General features: G+C 37.6%; 1 protein-coding gene across 1 annotated transcript in view; it reads right to left on the reverse strand.

The window, feature by feature from the left end:
- Positions 1–8097: 8097 nt before the first annotated feature.
- The window catches only part of LOC124157627 (transportin-3), a 36263-nt gene continuing 27211 nt past the window's right edge, over positions 8098–17149 (reverse strand). The window contains exons 15-18 of the mRNA XM_046532527.1: positions 15330–15486; positions 12744–12911; positions 12418–12530; positions 8098–8989 (exon numbers count right to left, since the gene is read on the reverse strand). Coding sequence (XP_046388483.1) covers positions 8929–8989; positions 12418–12530; positions 12744–12911; positions 15330–15486 — 499 coding nt within the window. The 3' untranslated portion in view covers positions 8098–8928. The remainder of the gene's footprint in view (positions 8990–12417; positions 12531–12743; positions 12912–15329; positions 15487–17149) is intronic.

Genomic DNA, 17149 nt, shown 5'->3' on the forward strand with positions numbered 1-17149 from the left:
AAATTATAAAGAAGGAAGATTGTTCCGGACTATTAATAATTTTTGACGGTAGTTGCGCGGTTATTTAAATAGCTCACTTTAAAAAAGTGATCTAAACACCGGAAAAATCTGATTTTCCGAATATCCCGGGTCTTATGTGCTCCGTATTATTCTTGGTATGCTATTTGGAAGGAGGATACTGATAGCTGGGGTCATTAGTGCCATGAAGTAAGGGCTGGGGGGATAGGGACCCTATATTGGCATTAGCCAGGTTGTAATGATAGGCCTTAAAGGGCTTAACGTCCCATCTGCTGGACAGAGTGGTGCACTGGAAGTGTCCTCCACATTACTCTCAAGTAGGGATAGGGCCATCTCTGATAACAATTTCTCCATGTTTCCGGTGCAACCGCGTAGGTTTGTTGGTGATGACAACAGTTTCGCTGGCACTGCTGCCAGCGTCTTCAGGTCGAAGATGAAGATGCCATCTCTGATAAGTTTCTGCTACTGCCAGGACTTGAACCTAGGCCCACAGGGTGTAAAGCCTTTGTGATGTATTAGCAAAATTTTGCTTCCTGTTAATGGGGTTAATTTGGATGACTATCCTCAGATATCTCATTTCTTCAATCTCCAATCTTTGTTTGTCTGCAGGTGGTTAAACGGATTTCCTGAAAACTGCTTTTAATGAGAATATTTTCGAAAATTAGCTTCTCTGCGAGCATTTAGTATCACCATTGCAACATTTCTCCTGGGTAACAGAAGTAATCTTAGCACCAGAAATGCTAGCAATTCTACCATGTTATTCAACCATGGGAAACATTGTTCAGGAATGCAACGTTGTTTTTCTCAAGGTAACACGTCATCTGTGGTGTTGCTTGTGAGTAAATAAGATTATTAGGCTTCATTTTCTTGCCCCCAAATGAGTAATTGAATCCAGGAAACATATATCTGATACGACTGAAAAGGATTTCATGCTCTTTTACCGTAAAGGCACACATATGAGACTTTTTCTGGGTCCGGTTCTGGTTCAAATCAGAACTATACAAGTGTATGACTAAGCGTTCTAAAAATAATGAGCAAGTGTTATCCTGAAAACTATACTTCTCCTCAATACCAACTCTTGATTTTACACACTTTGATTTTACACAGTGCCCATATTTCGGTCCCTCCAACTGCGTAAAATCAAAGTTTTACTGTAAATGGTATTGGTGGACGTACAAGTACTGGAGGGGAAAATCAGTAGGCATTTAAGTTTGGGGAGAAAAGAGGCTGGGGGTGGAGAGAATATCTTGCAGGTTTTACACCTGAGGCGATTGCAAGGTGAGGGTGTGGTAGTGGTGACTGACTGCGATTTTTGAAGAGGGCGGGTGACTTTAAATATGGTATTAAAATTAGGTGGTCTCTCAAATGTGATCCGAGGAGTGGAGGGGAAAATCTGAGAGGTGGATTTGTGTTTCGAAAGGATGGGGTACAAGTCCTTCAATATGTTCTGTAGAACATGAGCACCAGGAAAGTAGGTGGTGAGCAGAGATGGAGAGCAATATTTGTCCGTGCAGGGTTTATTGGAAATACGCTGCTTTTTTCTAATTTTATTTATCAAAAGTTTTTCGGGGTAGCCGCGGTGAAGAAGAGAGATGTGAAGTTTGGAGAGGAACTTTTGAAGGTCTTCAGAATTGTTCATGATGAAACAAAACCCAGTACTATTCCACAAACTTATATTTTTTTTATTTTTTTTTTCAACTCTTTTTTCTTTACATTTTTGAGTTTAAATAAAAGTTTTTGGAATAGTACTGAGTTTTATTTCACCATGAATGCCCAAATCAGTTGATTTTATTCGTCTTCAGGATTGTTGCAAATTCCATGTCCCCGGACAGAGAGGGAATAAGGGATGGAATGCTTGGTGTGAGGTGGATGGCAACTGCTGTAGTGGAGGTATTGTTGTTTGTTTGTGGCTTTGATGTGAACCGATGTCTTGAATTTGTTGTTTTCCGAAAGGTGTATGTCCACATCTTATAAAGTGATATTAGTTTTGGAGATGGAAGAGGTGAAAGAAACTGAGGCAGAAGCGTTGTGTGAAGAAACAAAGGTGTTAAGAGAGTTGATGTCATGAGGCCAGAGAATGAAAATGTCGTCAATGTATCTAAGCCAAAGAAGAGGTTTCAGAGGGTAATTGGTGAGGAAATTTTCTTCAAACAGGCCAAGTAAAAGAATGGCATAAGAAGGGCTAAACCTACTTCCCATAGCACAGCCGGAAATTTGCAGATAGTAGTTATTGTTAAAAGAGAAGGCATTGTGGGTGAGAATAAAATGGGAAAGATCAAGAAGAAAGTCAGTGCTAGGGTTTTGAGGGATAGGAACATATAATGGAAAAAGGACAAGGACAACGGTGCTATGGTAGATGGAAAAATGCCAGTCGTGGTAAATCTAAGCGTCCCGGTAGCTCAACTGGTAGAGTACCTGGCCGGCAACCAGGAGGTTCTGGGCTCGAGTCCCAGTCATTTTTACCCTCTACCTCATTCTTACCATTCCTGGCATTTTTCCATCTACCCCAGCACCGTTGTCCTCGTCTCCTGGACTGGGAAATGAACCGCAAACCTTTGATGCACATGATGGTAGTGTGTAATATTTCAATTCATCTAAAATCAGTACCATAAACCTCGGTACAATTACCATGGGAAATGAGGACATTGGATAATGCACTGTTCTGTGCAGTTGCCTGGAAAGCCATAGATCTGTGGTTCGGTTCTTGGTCCAGGGGAATTATTTCTCATGGCAATAGAGTGGTTTCCTAATATTTTTTTGTTGCCTAAATTGAAAGATTAGTACTCCTGGAGTACGTATTTCACACTTTTAGATTTTTAAATGACGATATCTATTTTTCGCCGTAAAATGAAAAGTGAAAATTTTCAAGCGCACAAAAATGCGACTGCTAAGTATGAATGCTGGGAAAAGCCCGTGTGATGCCATTCTGGCTCCTGCTCCTGCCATGTGAGGTGACCTTGGGGTGAGGATATGCAGGGTACTCACAGTACTCACAGTATAGCAGGGTACTCTGCTAGCAGTTAGCGCTTGGGTTAAATAAGGATTATTAATAGGTACCTTATCAAACGAAGAAAACTTTCCGACCATAGGCAATTTTAATAGGCGATTTTAAGAGATGTTTCCCTGGGCTCTGTGCCTCATGCATGCATTGGTAATCTCAGACGATGTAAAACTCATATCTACTCATTTAGAAACTAGGTCCCTGTGACATCACATGGAGTGGCATCGCGTGGGCACCAATCTGGTCTTTTTCAAATGCGGTTAAAATTGACCATTGCCATTCGTCTAAACTGGGATTTCTAGAACCAAATAATTTGTATGTTATGAATACACTAATGGTGGGTAACGAATTGCAATCGATGCCTTTCGTTTTCTTTGATGGAGAAAACTACCGTATTCATGTGAAGCATGCATTTTATTCCCATCTTAATTAATCTCTTAAAGAACGTGAGATCACTTTGAACAACTGGAGAATCTGAAGGTGGAATTGCAAAGAATGGATCTGGAGAGACAATAAATCAGAGAAACAAAGTGGCCAGAATAGGTAGGTGAAAATCACTTGAATCTCAAAGCAATTCATTCGAATTTCACCACCATTCACGCGGCAGGATTGAAATATTGCACATTATTGCAATGCGTGGCTTTAGCACAGATTTGAAGCTCTCATCCAGTTGTGGCTTCACGGAAGTCCTTTTTCCCTTGTGTTCCCATCTTGGATTGACCACAAAGGACTAACATCTAGTACCATGAGCCTTAGTACAATAGGGTAGTTTCCTTCGTCAAAGAAAACGAAAGGCATTGATTGCGATTCTTTACCCAATATTAGTGTATTCATAACATACAAATTATTTGGTTTTGGAAATCCCAGTTTCGACGAATGGCAATGGTCAATTTTATCCTCATTTGAAAAAGGCCAGATTGGTGCCCATGCGATGCCACTCCACGTGATGTCACAGGGACCTAGTTTCTATACGAGTAGATAGGAGTTTTACATCGTCTGAGATTACCAATGCATGCATGAGGCATAGAGCTCAGGGAAACATTTCTTAATAATCACCTATTAAAACTGGCTAAGGTTGGAAAGTTTTCTTCGTTTGATAAGGTATTAATAATCCTTATTTAAGCCAATCGCTACCAGCTAGCAGGGTACTCTGCTACCAGCTAGCAGAGTACTCTGCTACCTGCTAGCAGCCTGCATCACAGCGGCGCACATATCGTCGCCCCAAGGTCACCTCACACACCAGCAGCGGGAAACAGACTGACGTCACACAGGGTTTTTCCCAGCATTCATACTTAGCCGTCGCATTTTTGCACGGTTGAAAATTTTCACTTTTCATTTAGTCGTGAAAAATAGATATTGTCATTTATAAATCTAAAAGCGTGAAATACGTACTCCAGGAGTACTAATCTTTCAATTTAGGCAACAAAAAAATATTAGGAAACCACTCTATTGCCATGAGAAATAATTCCCCTGGACCAAGAACCGAACCACAGATCTATGGCTTTCCAGGCAACTTATTTGATGGCAATTCAAGTGAATTTCACAGCCACACACGAGGCAGGATTGAAATACTTTGGGTATGGAAACAAATGCCTGAGAGGGATTAGAAGAACTGTGTAAGGATTGGGAGGCTGCTGTTGAGCAGTTGAAGAAGGCAACCTGTTGAAATATCCCACTATCTATGCATGTAAGTGTCCTTTTCTTATGTTCTCAATTCTTAAACATAATCTGGTGACAATTTTAAAATACAAATGTACTGCAGACATTGTGTTTCCCCTGAATGTGTCATATAATGTGATGTGAATGGGTGAAACCATCAGTACTTCCAGTGGCGCCGACTCCATGGGGCTTGAGGGGGCCCGAGCCCCCTCAAAAATTCGTTATGGGTGTGAGGAATAAATGTGTCAGGCTTGTTGATTTTCCCCGGAGTGTTCAGATATCGAGATTCTAGTTATAAGAGTTCTAATGTTGATCATACGGCTCTTCTAAAATGCTTAAAAAACTTAAAACTCACTTCTTAAAAAATTTCCCGGGGCAAGATCCCCGGTTTGGGCCCCCCCAATATTTTTTGTAAGTCGGCGTCCCTGAATACTTCCACCACATAAATGCTCAACAATCGCCCACCAAATCAAATCCGCTCATCTTCTACTATAAGGGCTACTAAATGAGTGGATTTGATTTGGCGGGCGATTGTTAAGCGTTTATGCAGTTGAGGTATCACCATGACTATTTGCGCAAGCCTTCAAAGAAAGGCATGATGAGCATCAACTAAAAGTTTGTTCATTATTATTTTACAGTTAATTATTGCTAGATTAATTAAATTGATTAATTATAGCAAGTAAATTATTGACCGTGAAATTTTTAAGAATAGGTATTTCTTTAAATTTAAAACATCTGGCATTATTGGGCTCTTAAGACAATTTTTAATTGAACAAAAAATATCACTAAACTGTGAAATATATGTATACATAATTAAACACCCACCAGATTTTTATTGCAGACAATGCTGTGTCTGGGTAATAATGTGAGCACATGGTTTGGAAGCAATTGTTTTGATAGACTTTTAAAAATTCAGAGTTGTTCGTCATGAAAAATTTCCTCATACTGTGCTGACTCATACTGAATGACTACATTTCCCTATTGGAAAAGTCTTATAAGAAAATTTCCTATCAGAAATTGGGCATTTTTCTTATAGGAAAATTTTTTATAAGAATTTTTCTTATATGAAAATTTCTTATAAGAATTTTTCTATAAGAAAATTTCTTATCAGAAATTGGACGTTTTTCTTATAATAAAATTTCTTATAAAGCAAGGCTTATACAATATTAACAAGTCTCATAAAAAGAAGCCTCCACTTCTTGGAACCATTTATGTCAAATACCATGCTGAAACGCCACCCTAGTAGAAAAAATTGTGTTCTTTTGGTGTTCTTTATATGTTCATTCAGTGTTCAAGTGTTCTTTTGGTGTTCTTTTATGTTCACCAATTTCTTGGTGTGTTCATTTGATGTTCAATTTATGTTCTTTTTATGTTCATCTCAGTGAACACAAAATGAACATTTTTCTTTATGTTCATTTTGTGTTCCCTTTGAGTTCATTTTATGTTCACCATGGTGAACACAATATGAACATTTTTTTATGCGTTCATTTTATGTTCACTTTGTGTTCATTTTATGTTCACCATGGTGAACACAAATTGAACATTTTTTTATATGTTCATTTTATGTTCACTATGTTGAACACAAAATGAACATTTTTCTTTGTTGTTCTTTAAAATAAACCAGTATAAAAATTCTCATTCCTTGGAGGTGATTGTGGATAACTGCAGTTCATGTGTCATGACAAGTAAGCTTTACATAAAACAAGTAATACAGATGATTTTGGAGACTTTGTCTACCAAAAATGAGTTTGAATTTCGCCATCTTGAAATCCACAAAACTATATTTTTTAGCAGTTTTCCATAATATTTCTAGAAATTTAAAATAATGAATTTCCGGGAAAATTATCCCAAAATGAAGGCATATCATCAAAAAATGGAGATTGAACGATCCGAGAATGCAATCAAGGAACACCTGAAAACACTCTCAATATGTACTTTATTGCATACTAAACAGGGATAAGGCCTGAGCATTTGGCTTCTATTAATAAGTTCGTTTCTAATAAAAAAAACTGGTAATAAAATTATTTGAGACTTATCCTAACACTGACATCTGATCCACAAAGATGTGAAAGTGTTCATGGTAATGATGGGACTTCCGTGAAAGCTTTTTCTTTGTTGTTCAACAAAATGTTCTTTTTATGTTCATTTTGTGTTCTTTTGATGTTCAAAAAAGTGTTCATTTTGTGTTCAAATTATGTTCTTTTTATGTTCACAGACGAGTGTTCATTTTGTGTTCTTTCTGTCACAAAACACATAAAAAGAACATAAAGTGAACATTCGGTGAACATAGAAGGAACACAATTTGAACATTAAATGAACATAAAAAGAACACTGAATGAACACACTTTTTTCTACTAGGGCAGTATATTAGCAGAACATTACCTACTTAACAAAGAGTAATACATACATAATTTCCAAAAAAAATCTTATAAGAATTTCTTAAATAGGTAATTAATTATCAATTGTCAACATAAGTTATGGTGATTTAAATGCCTGCCGGGTAAAAACCTGAAAGTTTTGCGACCTGCGCAACATTCTTATAGAATTCTATAAGAAATGCAAAGTTCTTATAAGAATTTCTGTAAGACTTACAGAATCTATAAGAATTCTGTAAGACTTATAGAATCCTATCAGAATTCTGTAAGACTTATAAGAAATTTCCAATAGGGTTCTTGAATGGAAAGAAAAAGTCAATAGATCAACTTAAGGCTGGATGGAGTTACTTGGTGGAACTTGGTGACAGGAAAAATGATAAAAGATACACTGTTGTACCTTTGAAAATGACATAGTGTAATGTCGAAACCTGGGTCGGTTAAGTAAAATTCTGTGGAACATACAACAGTGTACCTTTTATTATGTATGAAGTCAATAGACTTCATTCCGGAAGACCACTAGCTTTATTCAAACATTCCAATACAAAGGTCTCCAGCTCTTTTTAAAATTTAGTAGCAAGACTTGAAAAGGCAAACATTCTTGCTTTCACGAAAAAATATTTCTGACCTACTCATTAAATAAAAATTGTCAATAAGAATTTCATAAGGAAATAGAAAGGTAACTGTTCATAACCACCTTCCACCTCTCAGGAAAATATCAGGATGAATATATTTTTATTATACATTTACAGATGATCCAAAAATCCATTTCAGATGCCCAGGAGTAAACGCTCAGCCTTCTTTTCCTACATAGCTTTCATGAGCAATCAGTGGCATCTGATACAGGAAGAAATGGATATCTGTACGTGAAAAGAAATAATGCATGTAGTAACCTTTTCATTCGGAATGTTGTGCTGGAAGATGATGCTGATATTGACCACAAACGAGCCATATAAAGCTACATCTAACAGAAGTTGAGAAAAAAAACTCTGCGATTGTACAAGGAACAACAAGAAACACTAATCTATGCCGAATAAAAAATGGAAACATAAAAAAATCTGCTAATTTTATTCCAATATGATAACTTTCTTTGTAAGCAAGAACAGTACATACATAATGCACTAAGAAATGGATGACATAAATTATTTTTTTATGTCCAATGAAAATTTAAAACTGGAAAAAATATAAGTATGTTTGTATATGCAAATCAAAGACACATTTCCATCAACATATGCAAAGGAAGGGTCCACTGATCACTATCACTTCAAAATATGCTTGATTGCATGACTCATTACTTATCAACAACATTCACAGCTGACAAGAATACGAAAGTGTTTCAGGAGCTAAAAAAAACAGACACCATGAAGAATTACTTTTACTTCCACTAATACATAATTTAAAATTTTGAAAGGGAAAAAAATTGAGTTTCATTTTTTCTGATTTATTTACTTTACCACAGCCTCTGTAGCACAGCAGCATGTTTGACAAGAATTGAAAAATAAAACACACACTCATGCGCACAGTACTCATTTGCACTCTGTCCTTCTGGCATGCACTCGCCAAACAATACACATTTACAAAAAAATGGTTGGCCCACTATTTCAGAGGTCAGCCAAGTAGTCAAGCCAAGAGGCAAGGCATGGAGAACCTTGCGAGGGAAAGACTTGTATGTCAACCCGCACCAATCACTGCCTATGGGGATAACCACATCCAGTGCCTGCATCTATCTCATTTTGATGCAGAATGGGATTTACAAAATATGAGGAGTGGCAACCAGTCACTGTTTGTCCATTGCCAATAGTTGACTTGAAAGTTCACTTCAGCAGAACTGGAACTCAGCTAATGAAGAGGTTGATACATGAACATAACAGGTGAGTGTCAGCGATACAGGAGGGCAAAATCCCTGAGAGCATGTGTGACATCCTTTGATCCTTCAGCCCTGTAATAAATTAGGATGGCCATGATTAAGGACTAGATTGATATAAATGCCTTTCACAATGCGGATACAGCCATATACAATTATTATAGACAAATTCAATGACAAAATTAGTTGTATTATAAATGGAATCATTGATCAGTGAAACATATTCTTTTTAATTTTATTTCAAGGCAAAACCTGAAATACAATGTTTTATTTACATCATTTCAGTAATATAATAAGATAGTAAAAGTATCACAGATTTTAGATGAAAACAACTAACATTTTTTTAAAGTGGTTTCAGAATAGAAAAATATGGTTTAATACATTACTATGGTATGTAAGTACTAAAATAAGGTTTATGAAGACCTGTGTTTACATCGATGCAATAATATTGTAAATGCACTCCTTCAATAAGTAATCTTATCAAAAAATATCACAAGAGGGAGACCTGTCAACAATAGGTTGCCAATATCAAAGTAAGCTTTTTGTTGAGGTAGCATGTATCCCTTTACATACGCTGGAAATGTGGTCAGAGCAAGCTGCCACTTCTGATATCACCCATAGCATGGATATCTATTCTTGAGGTTATGGGACAAAAAATTCAACCATTACTCAACAAAAGTGGATGGTTTCCTATAGCTGATGCAACGAGCCAATATATGTTGCTCTGGTGAATGTCTTCTACCTCATCAGCACATCTACTGCCAACTTGCTAGCCTCAGTGGTGGCAGGATAATGTCCTCACTAGCCAAACCCGTGGTTGTCTGTTTAAGTCTTACCTAGATGAGTTTTACCACCTAGGGTATGGTTGTGCATGATTGTCAAACTTGCCAAATGTAAGAGAGGACTATTCAGTCCTAATTTTGTAAGTTCGATAAAGACATACTTAATTTAACTTTTAACTTCTATAACAATGGCACGAGCATTCCCTGACTTCAATCCCAAATTACAGCTTTATGTGCAGGTGACACTCCTATGAAGATGCATCATGCTTTGAAGTTTTAGTGATACGAAATGCATTAGTTTCTCTGCAGATTTAGTCAGATAAAATTATAAGACAAATTTAAAGCAAATCTATGCCATGAAATAAGTTCATGGAATAACAAAAATGACATTTTAAAAATCTCATTATTTATTCTGAATGCCCAGTAAACCTGTATAATTTCTTCAAACACCAATAAAAGAATATTTACCATGACGTAAATGTGAAAATCTGATCAAGTTTTCAAAGTATTTTCTACACAGGTTCTACCCTGAACTTATAAAAATGAAACTTTGAATACACAGTGCTGGCAAAAATTAACGAAAAGCTCATTGGTGCCTGAATGCGGACAGCTCAGAAACTAGTTGACGTCTGCCTTCCAAAACTTTATCCTCATTTATGTTCTGACACAACCTGGAATTTTCAAACTACAAAAACCTTGGATCTGAGGAAATTCAATCTTATGCGTAGCAGCATGATAATGAGTAAAAGACCAAATTAATTCCAGATTTTTTCCGTGTTTTTCTCTTTTACCTGGTTTTGCTCTGTAAGGATGTCTTTGGAGGTTGGTTTTTACAATCTATTTCATTATTACAGTGAAACCTGCCTTCAGCGGAACCTGAGTTAAGCGGAAACCTGTCTTATCCGGAAAATTTTGTTGGTCCTGGCGGTCACAATAGGGTTTTACGTGCATTGGTGCCCTCAGTTAAATGGAAACTGTCAAACGCAGAAACGGAATCGATTCCCAGGCACGTGTTTCTTGGTTAAGCGGAATTGCAAAAAAAAATTCCATGGACAATTTTTGCCTTGAGGAATTAAAATCCTAAAATGCTTTGTAAAGCTCTCTCTATAGAAATTAATCCAATGGAACCAGCTAAATATGTCCTACGTTCACTATGGTCTACGTCATTATTGACTGACATCACGTCGCAGGAGGGACTTAGGTCAATATTGCATCAACCTTGTCCAAAACACTTCCGCATCTCCCTAAACCTAGTGTTAATCCTCCTTCAGTGCCTTATGTCCCTCATCCCTAATGTAAAGTGCAGTGAGTTTCGTTTCACTCACATTGTATCAAATGCTCCACAATACTCCATCCCTCTTCCCTCCCGCCACCTCCTTTCTTAACCATTCCGCCAACCCATGCTTGCACACTTACCTCCCCTCCAACTCGTAGAACCCTCTCTCTACATACTCAAGCATTTTGTGCATCCTTGCTCGCAACCGGAGAAGAAGGAATCATTCTCCTACGTGCTGCCAACAGAGTAAGAATACAATGCAGAACGCTAAGAATAAAGGGAACTGCTGATTGATTTCCGCCATGCCACGAAACGTATTAATAAAATAACGCTGAAAAATAAACTGGACTTGATTGAGTGCTTTGAACGAGAAAAGCTCTCCGTGAAGCAGATACAAGAGAAGATTAAATGTGGAAAGACTCAAGTTTACGAAGCAATTAAGAAGAAGGACGAAATTACAAAAGACTTTGAAAGAGGTAGGTTCTAAGAAACATATTTATTCTTTTCCCATGCCACAATAGTTTGCAAAACGATACACCATAAAATAATTGTTGTTTCCGTCGATTATTATAGGCCTTAGTTTACATTCAAAGACGAAAACACATCTCTTTGAATATGAAGAAATAAACGAATTAGTTTGGCAATGGTTTGTGCGAGCAAGATCGAGGAATATTCCATTGTCAGGTCCAATAGTGCAAGAAAAGGCCAAGGAATTTGCAGTTTCTTTCAAAAACGTTGAAATTGAGAAGCTACGGGTCATAACATGGCATGGCATTTATCATGGCAAAATTTGTATTTATCACTATGTTTATTTGCTGCTCCAATTGAACTAACAACCATATTTGCATTAATTTTACGATAACTTCAGTGAAGTCCTTTTTCCTGTAAGTAATATTTCCAGATTAAAAAATTAATATTATCAGCGTTACTATTTTTTAGAGTTTTCCAAAAAAATATTAGGTCAGAATAGGTTTTTTGCCGCAGTATTGGCAAAGAGCAGAGAACTATCGAAAACATATATGTGCGTTACAGGAAGGTATCACAAGTTTAAAAGGATACCTAGAAAATTTTAAATTTCAAATTTTTAACTTTTTCCCTAAAGTGAAAACATGGTGAAAAATGTGAAAACATAGCCCCAGCATCACAACTCATGAGATCACTTCATTAAAATTATAATAAAAACATACAAATTTTTGCCGAAATGTCTGTCTCTAAGCATTTTATTTAAAAAAGAAATGAGTATGGAATGTGTTAATAGAGTTCTTTGTTTAGTAGGAATTCATAAGGTATGTAGAGGTTTTACTGCACCTATTTTACCGGTCCAATTGGTAGTCCCAATACCTCTTTCACAATTTCAAGATTTCTTACTGCTTTTTCTATGACACTGTAAATTATTCATGGAGAAAAGCGTTGAACAATTAAATCTACAAGTAAACACACATTACCTTGTGAGCAGCATATGGAAATCTCCAAGCTGTTTCTGAGTGACTGTTACAGAACCTCCGGAATTGGTAGTTGGTAGTCCTTTTACAGTGACTTCCAGCCATTGACAAAAAGCCTGGCAAAACAGTAATGAAAATGAGCAATATTAGACAACACATTTGATTCACGGAGGTCTCCCACATATGTAATCTAAAACAGACATGAGCTACCATACAGGGTGAAAATACGGAAAAATTGCTTTTTTTGCTTTAATAAATTCTAATGATTTCCTTTTCAGCAGTCTAAAGGAAATTATAAATGAATTCTGAAAATAAAAGGAATTGCTTACCATTCTGTTGAAAAGCATAAGCTCCATAATTACATCAGCAACATCAGATAACATATATGAGTGTAAACAAAACACACTGGCATGTATGAGATTATTTAGCAAAACTTGTCCACTGTCCATGATAATCCTGTGTACTAAACTTCTGCGAAGTTCAAAATCTTCATGTTTCTGTAAATGAAGCAGGGAGATAAAGAAAAATAAATGCACACAATCTGCAGCTTCTACAAATGAAATATTAGGACAAATATTATGAATACCTGTCAGCTTGTTAGATGGAATATGTTTCAGCCATAAGAAATGCTGATTACATATTGATAACTTGTTCCGAAAAACATTCTCAATAAAAACCTGTAAATTTGGAGTAGCAAGTGCTAGCTCAAGTGCATAGTGCAGAATGATAATAATAGCACTTCCTCCTCACAGTGAAACCTCTCTTTTACAAATTTGAAGGGGATGATGGATAAAAGCGTAAATAGAGGGGTCATTCCATTTCAAATCAACCAGGCCATGACACCCACCGACTCGGATTTTCATGAAACTTACCATGGTCATACATTTTGGTATGATTAGAAATTGTGTGCAATTTTAGCCTCCAATAGGGTGGTTTCCTTCATCAAAGAAAACGAAAGGCATTGATTGCGATTCGTTACCCACCATTAGTGTATTCATAATATACAAATTATTTTGTTTTAGAAATACCGGGTTAGACGAATGGCAATGGTCCATTTTTATCCTCATTTGAAAAGGGCCAGATTGGCGCCCACGCGATGCCACTCCACGTGACGTCACAGGGACCTAGTTTCTATACGAGAAGATAGGAGTTATACGTCGTCTGAGGTTACCATTGCATGCATGAGGCGCAGAGCTCAGGGAAACATGTCTTAACAATCACTTATTAAAACTGGCTAAGGTCGGAAAGTTTTCCTCGTTTGATAAGTTATTAATAATCCTTATTTAAGCCAAGCGCTACCAGCCAGCAGGGTACTAGGCTAGCCGCTAGCAGCCTGCGTCGTATCAGCGCTAAGCCTCGCCTCAAGGTCACCTCGCAGGGCGGGAGGGGGAACCAGAAATACGTCACGCGGAGAGACTTCCCGACATTCATACTTAAGCGTCGCGTTTTCGCGCGCTTGAAAATTTTCACTTTTCATTTAATCGCGAAAAATAGATATCGTCATTTAAAAATCTAAAAGCGTGAAATACGTACTCCAGGAGTAATAATCTTTCGATTTAGGCAATAAAAAAATAATAGGAAACCACCCTATTGTCATTTGTTAATGAAATATGAGCAATTGAAATTTGGGCGTGACCCCTCTTTCCCGTGAACATGAACGAGTATTTTTTTTTACTAAAAGGAACGCCGGACTCACGATTTTTTTTCATCAGGATCTTTGCTCATACATTAGTGATTACTTTAAATTAAACCAGGAGTCTGTACTCGCATGGCCTTTCCCTGTGGATGCTGATAATGGAAAATAGTGCAAGGGAGATTTTTTTGTAAACTTTATTTTTTTGCAGCTGAATTACTTCATGCAGTGAATATCTAATGATAATGGTGGGATCATTATGGACCACTTAGCATTAGAAAAAAAAATCATGACTTTTCATCTCACAGGAATGGAGTTATGGATGAAAATAAAAATCACCATGTGTTGCACGTTGCGGCACTTTAGGGGTCACGCCCAAATTTCAATTGCTCATATTTCATTAACAAATGACAATTGGAGGCTAAAATTGCACACAATTTCTAATCATACCAAAATGTATGACCATGGTAAGTTTCATGAAAATCCGAGTCGGTGGGTGTCATTTGGTCAAAATATTGGTTGATTTGACGTGGAATGACCCAGAATCTCAATTTTCAGAAACAGAACCTAAAGCCAACTTTATTGCGTTTGAATGATGTTGTTTAATAAGAAATGAGTCATTTCCCAGAGACATAATTAAATGAATTGACAAAAATTAAAAGTATTCTCACATTTTATCTCTACTTGATTTGAGGTGGCTTCTACCGAAATATTATTTTTGACTTATGTGTACAATGACCATACTCCCTTTAACTTCCTTCCACGCAATAAAAGTAATGTCGCAGTGTATCTAAGACCTACATGGATTGAAAACCTAATGGGATAGACTACTTGAAACTATATGCATGAAAAATCTTAATTTTATTGAAATACATTGGTATTGCAAAGCAAAGTGCCAATCTTACTCACTGTACTTATTCTTAAGAAATGCCACAAGCTTTCATGTTGAAATTTCATAACCAATGGTTCATATTATACCAACAAGAGGTCATTGTTTCAAGTCCTTGAATAATTCTCCACACAATATTTTGCAAAATTAATAGCCTCAAACAATATTAATAATATCTCTAGAATTGTTTGAACACCAAATTTTCATCTGCTATCAAGTTAAAGTCAAATTGGCCTACAGACTTTGGAATCAAATTAAATTTCCCAATATTAGCAAAACATAACATCCATCAGTATTATTTCACAATCAAGGACAATTTCTGAAATTCTCACGACTGTAAAATATATTTTAATATATGCTTCAAATGAAGTTTCAAAACTAGCAAATACATACCTCATGGCATCGACCACAGTTGAACAAGTCATTAAAAAACTTCATGACAGAAGCATTAGCATCTCTATGTTCTAATGTACAGGCCATTAATGCACACTGTACAATAGGTGTAATAGCTGGACTCTGAAGGAAAGGTACAGGAGCACGCTGAAGGAACCTGCAATAAGGAAAAAAAATATGCTAAGAGACTAAAATCAATGCAAAATAAACCGAACAGACCAATTTTATCATCTCTTCCAACAAGAGTATCTCATATAACTCTTTGTAAGCCAATTAAAAAAACAATTAACTATCTATTTCTAATGCTGAGACATGAAATGTGTATTAGCTTTCGAATCTGCAGCAGTAGGCCGGCGCTTATTTTTTCAAAATGATCTGATTAAATAATCCATGGCCTCAAAATGTGTGAAATGGTGAGAGAAATATTATAAATACCGTATAAGCGCGTGTAAGAGGCGCACCTTTTTTCCCAGATATTGCAGCCGAAAATGGGGGTGCGCCTCTTACACAAACTTCTTATCTTCCCCCCTCCCCTTCACCGGTTGCAAGTTCAAGGGGAACTGAGTGGCCTTGGTTTTCAGCGTGAGTCAGTCATCTGAAACCCTGGGTCAAAATCAAGCGGCAGGCAGGGGAGTTTCTCCCTTAGTGACGTATTTTTAAAATGCTCCTGTTTGAATTTCTTGCAAGCATCGCGCTGTCACGTCGGTACCCCAGAGGTGAACATTGAAAAGATCGCGCGGGGTGATTCGCTCCGGAGCGCGCGCTAAATTTATTGCCACGAGTGGGCATCCCACGGCATTTATACTGCATATAGTAATATTGGTGTCAAAACCTGCGGTTGAAAAAATTCGAACGAGTGTGCTCATTGTTGGACTTAATGGTGGATAGAAGAAATCGGAAATGCTTATAAGTGAAGAGCGCTGAAGGAGAGGTCGAGGGGAAGAGGGCTCCCTCCCCTCCGTATTTAAAGCTACGAGCGGAGGAGCAAGGGAAGAACACGTCCGATCTTGCATGTGACGTCGTTGCCTTTAAAGCGAAGGGGCGAAGGCGCAGCAATGTGATATACGCAGTTTACGTTGCCTGAGTTTCCAGTCCGTCTCGTCTTGTTTGAATGCGCTTATGCTACGCTTGTTTCTTCTGAAATTGTGCTGTTTGGACTATGTTGAATATTAGTAGACTTATTTTAGCTATAAATCTTTGTGTCAATCAATTAGAGCTCAAAAAACTTAAATGCTGTAAGATATACGTCGCGTTAAGTCTAACTCTTTTTAGAACCTCGTGCGTGTCGTACAATTGCTGAAAGATATCGAGATATCTTCGAGCTCAGAAGGTGACTCACGTAGCATTTGACCTCCAGAAACTCGGGGAATTGAACCTGGTGGACCGAAAAAGGTCAGTTGGCGGAATGGGGTAGGGATGAAACACGTTTCCATTGTTCCCCTGCAACTTGATATTTTCCTGTGGAGTCTCGGAAAGGAAAAAAACGGCAGAGGCATTAGCTGATGGAGAGCCGAGTGTAGTTCCGTTAGGCCCCTTGCACACACACCGATTTTGGACGGCCGGTAAAATATTGGCTGATATTTTACCGGTGAAGCGATGCTTGCACACACGCCGGATTTTTACCGGTCAAACGATACGTTGCTAACTTTTTGAGCCGGCGTCGGCGATCCACAGTGACAATAGCCGGCAGTTAACCGGCATTTTGCCGGTGCCGGCGTGTGGTCGGTACGTGTGCAAGCTCCAATGCTCTCCCATTGTTCACTATTGGAATGTGGACGGCCGATATTTTACCGGCCGTCCAAAATCGGTGCGTGTGCAAG

This window comes from Ischnura elegans, chromosome 4 (genome assembly GCF_921293095.1).
Source record: "Ischnura elegans chromosome 4, ioIscEleg1.1, whole genome shotgun sequence".
In the NCBI taxonomy this organism is placed as follows: Eukaryota; Metazoa; Arthropoda; class Insecta; order Odonata; family Coenagrionidae; genus Ischnura; species Ischnura elegans.